At 37.9% G+C, this 12,619-nt stretch overlaps 1 protein-coding gene across 7 annotated transcripts in view; it reads right to left on the reverse strand.

The window, feature by feature from the left end:
• Positions 1-12,619, reverse strand: part of MRTFB (myocardin related transcription factor B) — a 179,973-nt gene that overhangs the window by 64,854 nt on the left and 102,500 nt on the right. Inside the window, exon 1 of one of the 7 annotated variants that reach the window (XM_063098761.1) lies at positions 7,284-7,668. The exons of the other annotated variants lie outside the window; for them this stretch is intronic. Coding sequence (XP_062954831.1) covers positions 7,284-7,404 — 121 coding nt within the window. The 5' untranslated portion in view covers positions 7,405-7,668. Of the gene's footprint in view, positions 1-7,283; positions 7,669-12,619 lie in introns of those variants that run through there. 7 annotated transcript variants of the gene reach the window in all.

Below are 12,619 nucleotides of genomic sequence, written 5' to 3' on the forward strand. Positions count from 1 at the left end.
AGGTAGGCAGGGATGGGTTAAAACTCTGCTTCCTAATATCTCTATAATGAGAAAATTTAAGTTGTATAAAAGATTCTGAAACTTCTTAAGGTACAAGCCCTAAGGTGGGCTCTCTGACTAAAAGAACAATTAACAATAAAATAAGAAAACAGTGGAATACTGTTTACCTTGTTTTTCCCAGAATAGTAGGCACATGCTACTCTGTTGAGGTCACTTGATTCGGGATGGGATTCTCTTAGTTTTTCTTCCCATTTTGTGGATTCAGCTGGTATACACATATACATTCATATACACATATATATTACATGTGTGTATATATATCTATACACACACTTATGGAATTTGCTCACCAAAAAAACATGAAGACAACCAACAACTGTCATCACTAGTGTGTTATCTTAATATCACAGCAGCCGTGCACAGTGATCCAGATGATGCCATACCAAGTAGCCATGCACAGCCTGGAGGGTCACCCTATTACCCCTTGCTACACACAACAGCCAATCGCTGCTTAGGCATCACAATGGCATGTTTTATAAAAGTAGTAGGTGTAAAAAGAGTCTGATGTTTGGATGCTTTGGTGTATAGATCCCAAGACAGACAATCTACTGGCTCTACTGTTTTGACTCAAACAAAAAAAAGTATAACTCTAGCATATTAACACGCAGGCCAAAACTCATAGCTCCTATAACTCTCTATGAGAACTGTATTTATACTAACCAACAGGCAGAGACTAGACACAGCTCCTCAGAACTTTTATTCAGTTGGGAAATCACCAGCCTGGTGCATTCACCTGCTTCAGCAGCCCAGAAATTGGTTTTACTTTGCCCCAAACTGGAAAGGACAAATAGAGCTTTCACATTTAGGAGGGTTTACTGTGTATCAGGCGCCATTCTGGGAGCTTTACATGTGTCGCCTTATCTAACCTTCATCACATCCTACGATATGGGTACTGATAATTATTTTTACAGAGAAATTAAGCACTTAGCCAAGTTCATACAACTAATGAGAGGTACAGCCAGAACTAATAATAAATTAAGTAGTATTTTCATAGGATAATTTTCTTTTTTTTTTTTTTCTTTGTGGCTGACCAGTTAAGGGATCTGAACCCTTGACCTTGGTGTTACAACACCGGGCTTTAACCAATTAAGCTAAACTGGCCAGCCTTCATAGGATAATTTTCTAAAAAAAAAAAAAAAAAAAAAAAATCTTAGCACACAAAAAGAAATATTCCCTGATATTCTAAGAAGTTTTGGACACTGTACCAAATAACGTCAACAATGCTTTTGATAACTTTACCTCTATCTTATAAAAAATCCTGTACATTATAATTCCAATAGAAAAAGTTATTACACCTATAAGAATTCACTGGTGTTATGGACTGAATTGTCTCCCTCCCAAATTTGTATGCTGAAGCCCTAACCCAAAATGCAACTGTATTTGGAGATGGGGCCTTTAGGAAGTAAAGTTAAATGAGGTCATAAGGGTGGGTTCTTAAGCCAATAGGATTAGTGTCCTCATAAGAAGAGACAGTGGAGATATTTATCCTCTTTCTGTGCGGGCACACATAGGAAAGGCCACGTGAGCATACAGCAAGAAGGCCACAACCAGGAGGGAGCCCTCATCAGAAACTGAACCTTATCGGACTTACCAGCCCCCAGAACTTGAGAAAATTAATTTCTGCTGTTTAAGCCATGCATTCTGTGGCATTTTCTTATGGTAGCCTGAGCTGACTAATACAGCTGGGAAGACACAAAGAAATGATAAGATTATTCTCTTTGCCATTCTGAAGCCTGTTTTTAAAAACTGTGATAAAGCTATCATTAGGAAACAGCTGAAAACCCAATGTTTCAAACTTATCTATATTTTTCCTGAAAGCTTTTAAATAAAATTAGAATGATGTCATGATAACATATCACATTGCTGCAGTGAGATGAATAAAATAGCAGTCAAGGCCTACTACAATACCACATGCAGACTTTAAAATGGGTTAAATTCTTATTTTGATGTACCTTTTTCCTTCAGGTGATAGAATCAGGAGAACCACAGCAGCCCCAAGAACAGGTTCCTGATTATTCTACCCAGGAGATATCACCCCCCGATCTGAAGTAACATTTACTGAGGTGAGAAGCACGTGCCATGGGCTATGAGCTACCAACAGTGGTGAACATGACAGGCTTAGCCCCTTCCCTCGTAGGTGTTAAAGTCTTTTCAAATTTACTTTTTAAAAACATTAATTTAGTGGTAACTCACTTGTATGACACTTTCAATTAGGAGGCTGGCGGAAAACAAAGAAAAAATTCCCAGAGAAATCAAAGTAGATATTGCAAAATTCATGTGCTTTACTTATGGAAGGATTTGTAGCACTGTTTGTTTTAACTGCCTATTTATTTGTCTGTTTCTCCCACTATGGCTTCATAAATTTTAGTTGAATCAACAACAGAATCAGAATTCCATGATTACATTTTGTTGCCTATTTTAAAGATGATTAGAAGCAGCAGATTAGAAAAGGAAGAGCAGCCAGGAGTAGCAGATGACAAAAATCAAACAATAAATAACAATTCTAGTAATCTAGTAACAATCTAGGGATCACCTTGTACATGGGCAAGCAATTTTACATACCTCAATGGTGTCTTAAAGGTACCAAGGCATTACATTTTGGGTGAGCCATTAATATAGCCGAATTATAAATTATATCTGAATGGTAATAGTTCAATTTATATTCTGTTTAAGAAGGCAGGGAGGGGTATAATACTCCTTATATACTTGTGGCATAATAATAATGTGTCTTTTGAGATGCAGGACTTTGGAGGTGAGGTACAAAAATGGGCCAAACCATGATTCTATCTCCGAAAAATATTATGGTCTAATAGTGAAGACAGTGCAGATATATATCACAGTGGTCTAAGGTTAAATGCCATAAAAAGATGCAGATAAAATTATTGGTAATATACAGGAAATAAGAAATTATTTTTAGCTAATGGGAACAAGTGACTTTCTTTAGAGAATGGCACAGAAATTGGGTTTTAAGAGATTTTGGGCCTGCAGAACTGGGATGAGAGAAGTGTAGAAAGAGCTATCCAGTAGAACATTCTGCAGCGATTGAAATGTTCAATGTGGCAGCCGCTAGCCATATGTGGCTGCTGAGCAGTTGAAATGTTGCTAATGTGACCGAGGAGCTGAATTTTTAAAAATTTTATTTCATTTAAATTACTTTAAATTTAAATATAAACAGCCATATGTGGCTAATGAACAGCATAGTAGAATATGTATAAGATAATTTCCATCATCTAAAAAAGTTTTGGTGCTTTGGCAAAGGTATTTATTTAACCTATTTTCCCAGGTTGGATTACTCAGAATATCTCAAGCAAATGTTCATTTTCTTCTTAAATAAATCTTCTATAGATGTGTCCCAGTACAACACATTAATCTGCTCCACTGTTTACTAAGCTGTCTATCACAAACTTGTACATACTTCATCCCAGCTGTTATTAAACAGTCTGTGGCAGAATTGGGAATGTGGTCCCCCAAATCTGTAACCCTCCCCCCTCCCCAACACCCATGATTGAGCCACACAATGACAGGAGCCTAGATCCCCAAGTCACTTCTGGAAGGACAGCTGCCTATGATAAATGTCCAACCCACACTGGACTGCGTTTTGAGCAAGAAATATACTTTGATTGGTTGAAATATTGCATTTTGGGGCTGTTCGTCAGAGCAGATTTAGTCAAAGTAGTTAATACACAACCCAGCTTTCTTTCTGTGGCATCTTATTTTCAACATTCAAGAGCTCTTTATGTCACACTTCAAGTTTTCCTTTTTAATTCCATTTGCTACCATTTTGTCTTTGATAAATATGGAAAACGAGGGTACCTCAAAAAGTTTGTGGAAAAAGTGAATTAAAAGATAATACAAATCCGTCCATAAATTTTTGAAGATTCCTTGAATAACTAGCTAGTCACACTGGTATTATGATTCATTTCAATAATGACTCATATTAACATACTTATCTGAATTAAATCATCTCAATTTATTTGATTTTCCTGAAAATTCGTAGTTATCAATTCTTCAACTGTCAAGTCAGAGTGGCTTGTAATATCCTTCTTAGTTGTAGATTTAAATTAGATTTTAATCTCATGCGTGTTGAGCATAATTAGTAAATGTTCAAAGCCTTTTGTAGACCAGTTAAAAGTTGAAATTCCCTGTTGCTGCTTTGACAAAAGAAACTAGTCTAAGGAGAATTCTCAATTTTGAATTTGTTAGGGGAATTCATGACATTTACTGCTATTCTCACATAGAGATGAAAATAATTAAATTCTCCAACTACACACACTGGTTGGTATTTATCAAAAAGTTTATGTAAGCATTAACAAAACTGAGAGCTGATATGCTTTACTGTCCAAACAATTCTCTGGTAAGTGATGACAACTATTCATAGGTGGTCGGCACTTAGAACTTTCTCCTCTTTTCAATTTGCAAAAGGTATTACTAAATTTTCCTGTTAAAGTATCACATAAATTCATGAATCCTATGATTATTTGCTTCCAAAGTCTATTTCCCTCCCCATAATAATTTCGGTCAATTAGTGCTATGAGCAATTACAGGAATTCTAAAATATCCCAATGTAAGCAAGAAAGAAAGCAATTACCCGAGAAGCAGAGTAGCCTGCAAATCCTTTACAGGAGACACATGTCAGAAACAACTGGGGAGACCCAGCTTGTGTCTATGTGATTAGAATTAAATGAACCAAAATTTATCCTTCATTTTACCTATAAACCTATGATTCAGACATTAAAACAAATTCTAGAGGTTGCTCTTTCAAACAAACAAAAACCATCTTTGCAAAAAATAAGTAGAAAACCAAACACTGTTAGTGTGAAATATAACAAATATTTTTAATAAGTGCCCCTTAACACATTCTACGATACTGAAAAGCTGACCAATAGTGTCCATCGCAGGAGTAAACGTGACACACTGAATTTCAGGAGTTCAATTTTGCATAGGGAACCAAATTATTTTCATACGACTCCAAATGAAAAAGTAGCTTTCTGTAAAATTTCTCTAGTTTTTTCTATTCTAATTAAATGCACATGTAATCCTTTCAGTGTCACTAACTTTGAGGTGGTAGATCACCCTTCATATCTATAGATATTATTTTACCCTCAATCCTATTTATTGCAGAAAATGAGTAGAAACATATGGTCTGTTAAGATATAGGCAAAACTCAGTTCAATGTAACTGTAGTGAGACAGATGAATTTTATAATCCAATCATTTCTTTGGGGTATTTTGAAATATGAAAGTTCTCTCTCCTACCCCTTTATACCTATATATTTACATGACAATAATATGCAGAATACTTATCTACTTTGTAAATGTATGCAAGATTTGAAAATTTAAATTTTAAATAGAAGGGAAATGTAACATTGGATTTAAAAAACACAAAGGATAGGAAACCAGCAGTAAACACGGCATCTCCAAAAAACGGTATGAAGTAGGTATTGTTTATCCTCATTGTACTGAGGAGGAAATTAAGACTCACTGCAGTGAACTTGGCCAGTCACAAAACTGGTAAATGTTGCACCTGGGACTTGAACCCAAGTGTACCTCACTCCAGAGTCCATGCTCTTTTGCGATTACACTACTGCACCTACATAAGTTGAAAGCATGGTCAGAATTGTTAGGGAAAGAATCTATATACATTATGTAATTATTTCAACTCTAATTTGCTGTTCCTGTTGCTAATTCTCCTACCCTGCTTTTATATTTTTAATTCTTGCTTTTTATACTCCTTAATCACATTCTGCTGTTGTGACATCTTTTTATTTCTATTTCATTTTCTTCTACTCCCAGTTTTTCAAATAGCATGAAAACTGTTTTATATTCATGGTATTGATAGGAGCTTAGCACTTGAACTTGACTTAAAATGATGCATAGATAATTCTTAAACTTTTTAAAACGTAATGGTTTAAAAAATTTAAGTTCCCCTCAATGAGTCTCCAGAAATGTGTCCTAAAATCTCCAGTGGTATTGATTTTCATAAGAATCTGCAAAAGGCATGCTGTGCACAAGCAGAGGCAACCCCATTGTTTGGCTCCTAGCAACAGCTATTTATACTTCATTGTGTGTCATTTGTTTCTGTCTAGGTGTTTTTCCTACCCATACCCAAAAGGAGTTCAACTCCAGCAAGTACGACTATTGTTTCTTCTTTTATCTTTCAAATCTGTAACAATCTATCATTACATTCTTATGTTCTAAATGTCTGTGAGGAAAAAAAAAAAAAAAAAAGAGGAAAATATCCCTTTGGAAGAAGTTCTAAGTGCTACATAGGCTGAGCAACTCTACATTTACTCTCTGGGTCTCTATAAGATAAGCAAGCGTGAGTGGGGGCGGGGGCGCGGGGCAGCTGAGGGCAGGAGCTGAAAGCAGGTAAAATGAAAAAAAAGGGTTATTGTGGGTTTTTATTGTCTCCCAAACAGGACTAGAAAACCAGTTTTCAAATTAAACAGGCATTAGGAGGGGTCATGTCTCAAGTTTAAGAAAAACTTATTCATAGACCCTGGATTTCTTAAACCATGGCTCTTGATCTCCAGATGCTATGGTAAAGCAAGCCGTGCACTGGTTTTGCCACACTTCAGTATGCCAGGACAGAGGAGCAATGCCCACACCTCTTGCCATTCTCTTATAGCAACCAGTGAGGTGCCTACGCAGTGGTCACTAACAATAATAATTGACAGCATTCTCAAGCTTATTCTTTGCTTGCTTTGTAAAAAAAACAAAACAAAACAGTGCAGTGTGCACTAAACCAATTAACCCATCATTTTAGGGTTTAATTAGGAAAGAGCTATAGCTTCCTGGTTTTAAACAATAAGAACCATTAACATGTTAGTTGGAAAAAATGAATTTTCCTGGAAACCTAAAAGAAGCAGTGTTCTAATACTGAAAAGGAAATGGCCTCTCCAAAGGGGGAGGGGGCGGCGAGGAGCAAAAAAAAATTGGAGAAAATACACAAAATGAACCTGGAAAAATTTTAAAATGAGCAATGGCTTCATAAGTCCCTTTACTGTATTAATTATTAAAAAATCCTTAGAGTTGTATCAGCTAATGAATCTTTAGTAGGAGTTACCAAGAGCAGCATTAAGCTTTTATTTCAAAGAACTTAGAACATGTAAGGTATAGGAGTGAACAGAGAGAGAGCAGACACACGGCATGGTAAGCAGACAGACATGCTTAGCCTGGTGATAGGAATTTGGCAGTTTTGCCCCTGTCCACACACAGACTGACCTTCCTTGAGACTTTTCTGGTTGCTCCCCTCAAGGCATTCCTTTTCTTTTAGTGGTTCGAAATCCCCAGCAGTTAAAATCTCTGGGAAGCCCTGTTGCTGCTTCTTGGAGCTATCGATCATGGTGAGAGGCTTCTGGAGACAGGCAGCATCAAGCAGGAGGCAAGCTCAAGTTGCAGAACAGAGAGCAGTGCTCAGAATACTCTGGTCCCTGGGTCCTCACAATACCCTAATCACTGGGCAATTATGTCTTTAAGCAGCCAAAGGCAGCCATTACCCTTTAGTTCCTAGCTTGACCTGCAAATATGCTCATGCTGCTGGAAGCCCTTAACTCTCTCCCACATCAGGAGGCAGAGCCACGGAGGCACGATTCTAAAATCCCACCCCTTTTCCCAGCCAGCCCCCTTTCCTTTGCCATTGCAGCTTCCCCCGCACTGAGGACTTCAATCTGCAGTTTGATGGTCCGAATCATCTGACAAACACTGAGTCAAGCAGTTAAAAATAAATCCTCTAGTTGTTAAAAGAGAAGACTTTGCTGATACCTAAGAAGACAAATTGCTGCCTATGGTCTCTCTTCGGCTCTCTATAAACACAGCCATGGGCTGTGGGAATACTTTTTTCGGCCAGACAAGCACATTCATTACTCATTAAGTTCTCCAGCTAAACAAACGGCACTGTCAAGCATCTGAAGGAAGCTGCTTTTATCTCAGCAGAGGCACCACACTGAATAAACATGCTACTAGCATATCTGGATGAAAACAGAGTCATTTCAGTACCAAAGTTCTTCTGCAGGGTGCTTTTTGCTGCATATGGCTCTCCCTGGCAAGACCAATGTTCTTTGTATTAGGGAAATGTATTGTAATCGCAGCTTTCTTGCTTTAGCAATTCAGACCTGAGCAGCAGTTTTCCTTTGTGCCACTAGTCGGCTGAGAGAGTTAACATCACCATGATTTTTTTAAGAAAAATCTCCTCCCATATATTAAAAGCAGCAACACCGAGAGCGTCTATTTCGTAACAGATTCAGCCAGTGACCAGTCCAAGTACAATTTCACATGAGCCATCAACGACAGCACCTCTCCTGCAAATCACAGGCTGCTGTTCACTACACACAAGGGATGCTGCTCAAAGGAAATCTGTAGGTATGGTAATTCCTGGCAAATACAGAAACAAGCCTGTTTCCATATACCAAATATATACCTGTAGCCAAAAAAATCTGATTTTTTTTTTTTTTTTTTTTGTTGTTGTTGTTGTTTTTTCGTGACCGGCACTCAGCCAGTGAGTGCACCGGTCATTCCTATATAGGATCCGAACCCGCGGCGGGGGAGCGTCGCCGCGCTCCCAGCGCAGCACTCTACCGAGTGCGCCACGGGCTCGGCCCAAAATCTGATTTTTTTTAATGGTTCAAAGTATGCTCCTTTACAAAGAGCTCCCATAAAACCCACCAGGAATTATAAGAGCAGTAGACTGAGAATCCTGTTCCATGAGACATCCATTTTGTTCACTTTTTCATAACCAACATCTAGCAGTGCCTGGAATTTTAGAAGTTCTCAATAAATACTTGTTGCATGATTGAATGAATTAAAGGAGAAGAAAGTGCAATAAGGAAACTTCTTTTGGTAATACTCAGAGTTCTAAAGAAGTCCTAGATGAATGACCAAGAGCCACTAATTTTAGATTAATAAATGTTCTCTAAAGAAAGCACATTTTCTCTTTAAAAGAAAATGTACAGATACACTTTAATTATACACCTGACATGACCTTTATGTGGGATAAAGAAAGGCTTACATTTTTACACAAAGAAAAAACAGCATTCTTTTCACCACTTAAACACAGGTGGGACTGGATGAAACATTCTGCCCTTTGTCCCTGGTTCCAAGGCTGGTGTGCACTGAATTCGTGCTGTTCTAGAAAGACCGCTATCTACCCTTCTCCAGCATCTCTCTAGAATGGAATTACAGAATACATGTCAACTGAAATTCTTTCTAAAGCAATTTAAGCCCCTCTGTGGTAGTCCAAACCTTTGCAGAAACAGTGATGAGCTTAACGAAAATGCCCTCAAATGTTCTGCTACTTTTTCTGAGCCTAACACCTATATTCTTCTAAGTAAACTACTCCTGCACTTTTAAAGAATAACAAAAATAACCATAACCTTTGGAAGACATTCTTAAGGCTGGTCACTTAATTAGATACTCTGCAAAGTTCATCTCATTTAACCACCAACAACGTTTGTGATCACAGTGATTATCTGCACCTTAATAGACATTTTACAACCAAGACCAAAGTCACAAAGCTTGTAAGTGGCAAGTGTGGAATTTCACCAAAGTCTTAGTTCTCCAAAGCCCAAGTCTTTCTATTGCATTACACTGCCTATTGTCATCTAGAATATGCTCCATGTCTAGGCTTTAGTTTGATAGGTTTAACAGCAGAAGCTGTAATTTTTATGGCCTCCTAGTAATTCTACTCTTGGTGAGAGAAAAGAAATCCAAAATAATCGTACTAAATGATTTTATAAAAGCATTTTAACTTCACAAAATAACAGTAGCAGCCCACTTTATTTAGTGCTTACTATGTACCACAGTCTAAGTGCTTTTTAATATATTATCTCAGTTATCCTGTTGACTGACTTGTGAGTTCAACATTATTATCCTGATTTATAAGTGAGAAAACTGAGGCCTAGAAAAATCGAATACTTTGTCAGAGGTGATATAGCTTTTAAGTAGTGGCTAGGATTCCAAGTAGGCAGCTTGGCTCCAGGGCCTACATTTTAAAATTACTTTGCAAAAAGAACAAAAACAAAAAACCCCAACAATCTCTTTTTCAGGATGTTGTTTTTAAATCTTGAAAAATGCTCAACTGTTTTTAGGCTGCAAATCTAGAAGCCTGAGTAGATATACAACTACACCAGGCACTTTGAAATTCTTCACTGGCTCTGTTTGTGTGTGTGCATGCGCATGCATATGTATTCAATGTGTTGTGTTAAAAAAAAGTTCTCTTTTAAGGAGCCTCTGTAAGCTTATTGTTTTTATATCCGATAAATATCAAAATCCCAATAAGGAAACACATTGTCCTGCTGTAGGTTTATACCAAAAGTCTTGTCTTTATAGTTCTGAAAGAAAATAGTTTCTCTAATGGCAAATGTGCCTGAAAGAACATTAATTCTGTCATTAAAAAAAATAGAAATAGAAATAAAAATAATTTCAAATTCACAGAGCACTGTTTTCCCCTGAACCATCTGTGAGTAGGCTCTGACATGACACCTCCTTACCCTAAGTACTCTGGTAAGGGATATTCTCCCACAGAACCACAATATAACCACCAATTTCAAGAGACTAACACTGATATACCACTACCATCTAAGTCACAGACTCCATTCAAGTTCCACCAATTGTCTCAACAACATCCTTTATAATAAAAGGATCTAAACCAGGATCACATATGACATTGAGTTATTAAGTCTACTAAGTTTTCTTCCATTTTAAACAGTTCCTCAGTCTTCCTGCACTTTTCCTTCCTTGAATTTTGAAGATGACAGGCCAGTTATTTTGCAGAATTACCCTCAATTTGAGTTTATCAGGAACATGCAGAAGCGAGGATGTGGTCTTTGCTTCCTATAAGGTGGTGCACTAATTTGATTTGTCCCATAACTGATGATATTTACTTTGAGCAGTGGATTACTGTGGTATTGGCCACGTTTCTCCATAATAAAGTTAGCTTTTCTCTTGTGATTAGTTATTTGGGGAGAGGGGGGGATCTTTGAGACCAATCCATCGATGTACTTGGCTGAATTATTTATTACTAGGATGACTGCCAAATGGTGATTTTGAAAATTCCGTCATTCCTTCTACATGCATTAGTGGCATATCCTAATATGAGAAAAATAATTTTCTTTACGCAGTTTATTTCACCTATTTATATCAGCATGGACTCATGGCTTCCTATTTTATTCAATGGGTTACAGCCTGTAACTGTGATTACTTATTTTGATGCTTAAATTATCCTGGATTTGGCTAGTGCGGACTCCCACAGTTTCTCATTGTCACAACTCTATCATTCTTTCAGCACTTTCTCACTTCCTGGCACAAGATGTTCCTGGCTCATCTTGTACTATTCTTGCCCCATTTAGAAACCAAGGTCTGAATGCTAGGTGTGCTCACTGCTCTTAGGGTGTCACTGTTTCCAGACCTTCTCTGTAAACAGAGCTGGGGAATGTATCTGTGAGTTTATGTGTGTATACACACACACACACACACACACACACACACACACACACACACACACACACATCTGCATATATTAATAATGTAATATACATCTATACTTACTTATATATATATATATATATATATTTTTTTTTCCGGTGACCGGCGCTCAGCCAGGGAGTGCACCGATCATCCTTATATAGGATCTGAACCCGCGGCGGCGGGAGCGTCGCCGCGCTGCTAGCGCAGCACGCTACCGAGTGCGCCACGGGCTCAGCCCTATACTTACTTATATTTTTTGAAAACCCTGAGTTCACCCTGATGATTCCAATTCCAATCCAGTGTCACAGGTTCATTCTCATTTTCTCTCTTCTATATTTGTAGCCCCTTTCTCCAATAGGGAGAAACTTGGTTCCTATGGTCTCTGCCACCCGACTCATGACACCCTGCACACCCCATCACGGCCACTGCCGTAGCCAAACCCTGCACAGATGCCTCCTTACCTTACCCTGGCTGCAAAGCTCTACCCTGGCCTGCTATCCCCGTTCCCCCGCCAGATGTTGTTTGGATTGAATTAGGGAGGGAGAGAGGAAGGAGGCATTATCTTATCTCTCAGAAAGAAAAGCCCACAGTTGTCACGTGAATTGCTTTCAGGTAGGTTTGCCCTTGTTCCTTACCACATGTGCTACATCATCTTCACCCATCACTTGGCTCTGTTGTCACGAGTGACATTTAACTTCAAATGATATGTAATTAAAGTCACTTCTGCTATGATAAATCTGCTTTCAGAGTGTTTGTGTGTATGCACACTCAAAAGAGCTGTTTTAGTATGAAAGAGATTACCATAAATCAAGTCAATTTTCCCACCACCCCAAGCACAGATATTTAATAAGTGTGAGAAAAACTGCATGGCTTAGAGACAAGGAACAATCCAAGAGAGGCTTCAGGGAATTAGAACACAAACAAACACAGCTCAAGGGACCTACACAAAAACTTGGCAGAGTCAATATATGCTTATAAAACTACTGATAAAAAGATTACCACTGTGATGATGCTGTACTTCAATAAGGAAAGACCTGAGAATATTACCAACTGGGCAATGTTTAACTAATGTAAAAACATTCAAAAGTAATGACATA

Source organism: Cynocephalus volans, chromosome 6 (assembly GCF_027409185.1).
Source record: "Cynocephalus volans isolate mCynVol1 chromosome 6, mCynVol1.pri, whole genome shotgun sequence".
NCBI classification, from domain to species: Eukaryota; Metazoa; Chordata; class Mammalia; order Dermoptera; family Cynocephalidae; genus Cynocephalus; species Cynocephalus volans.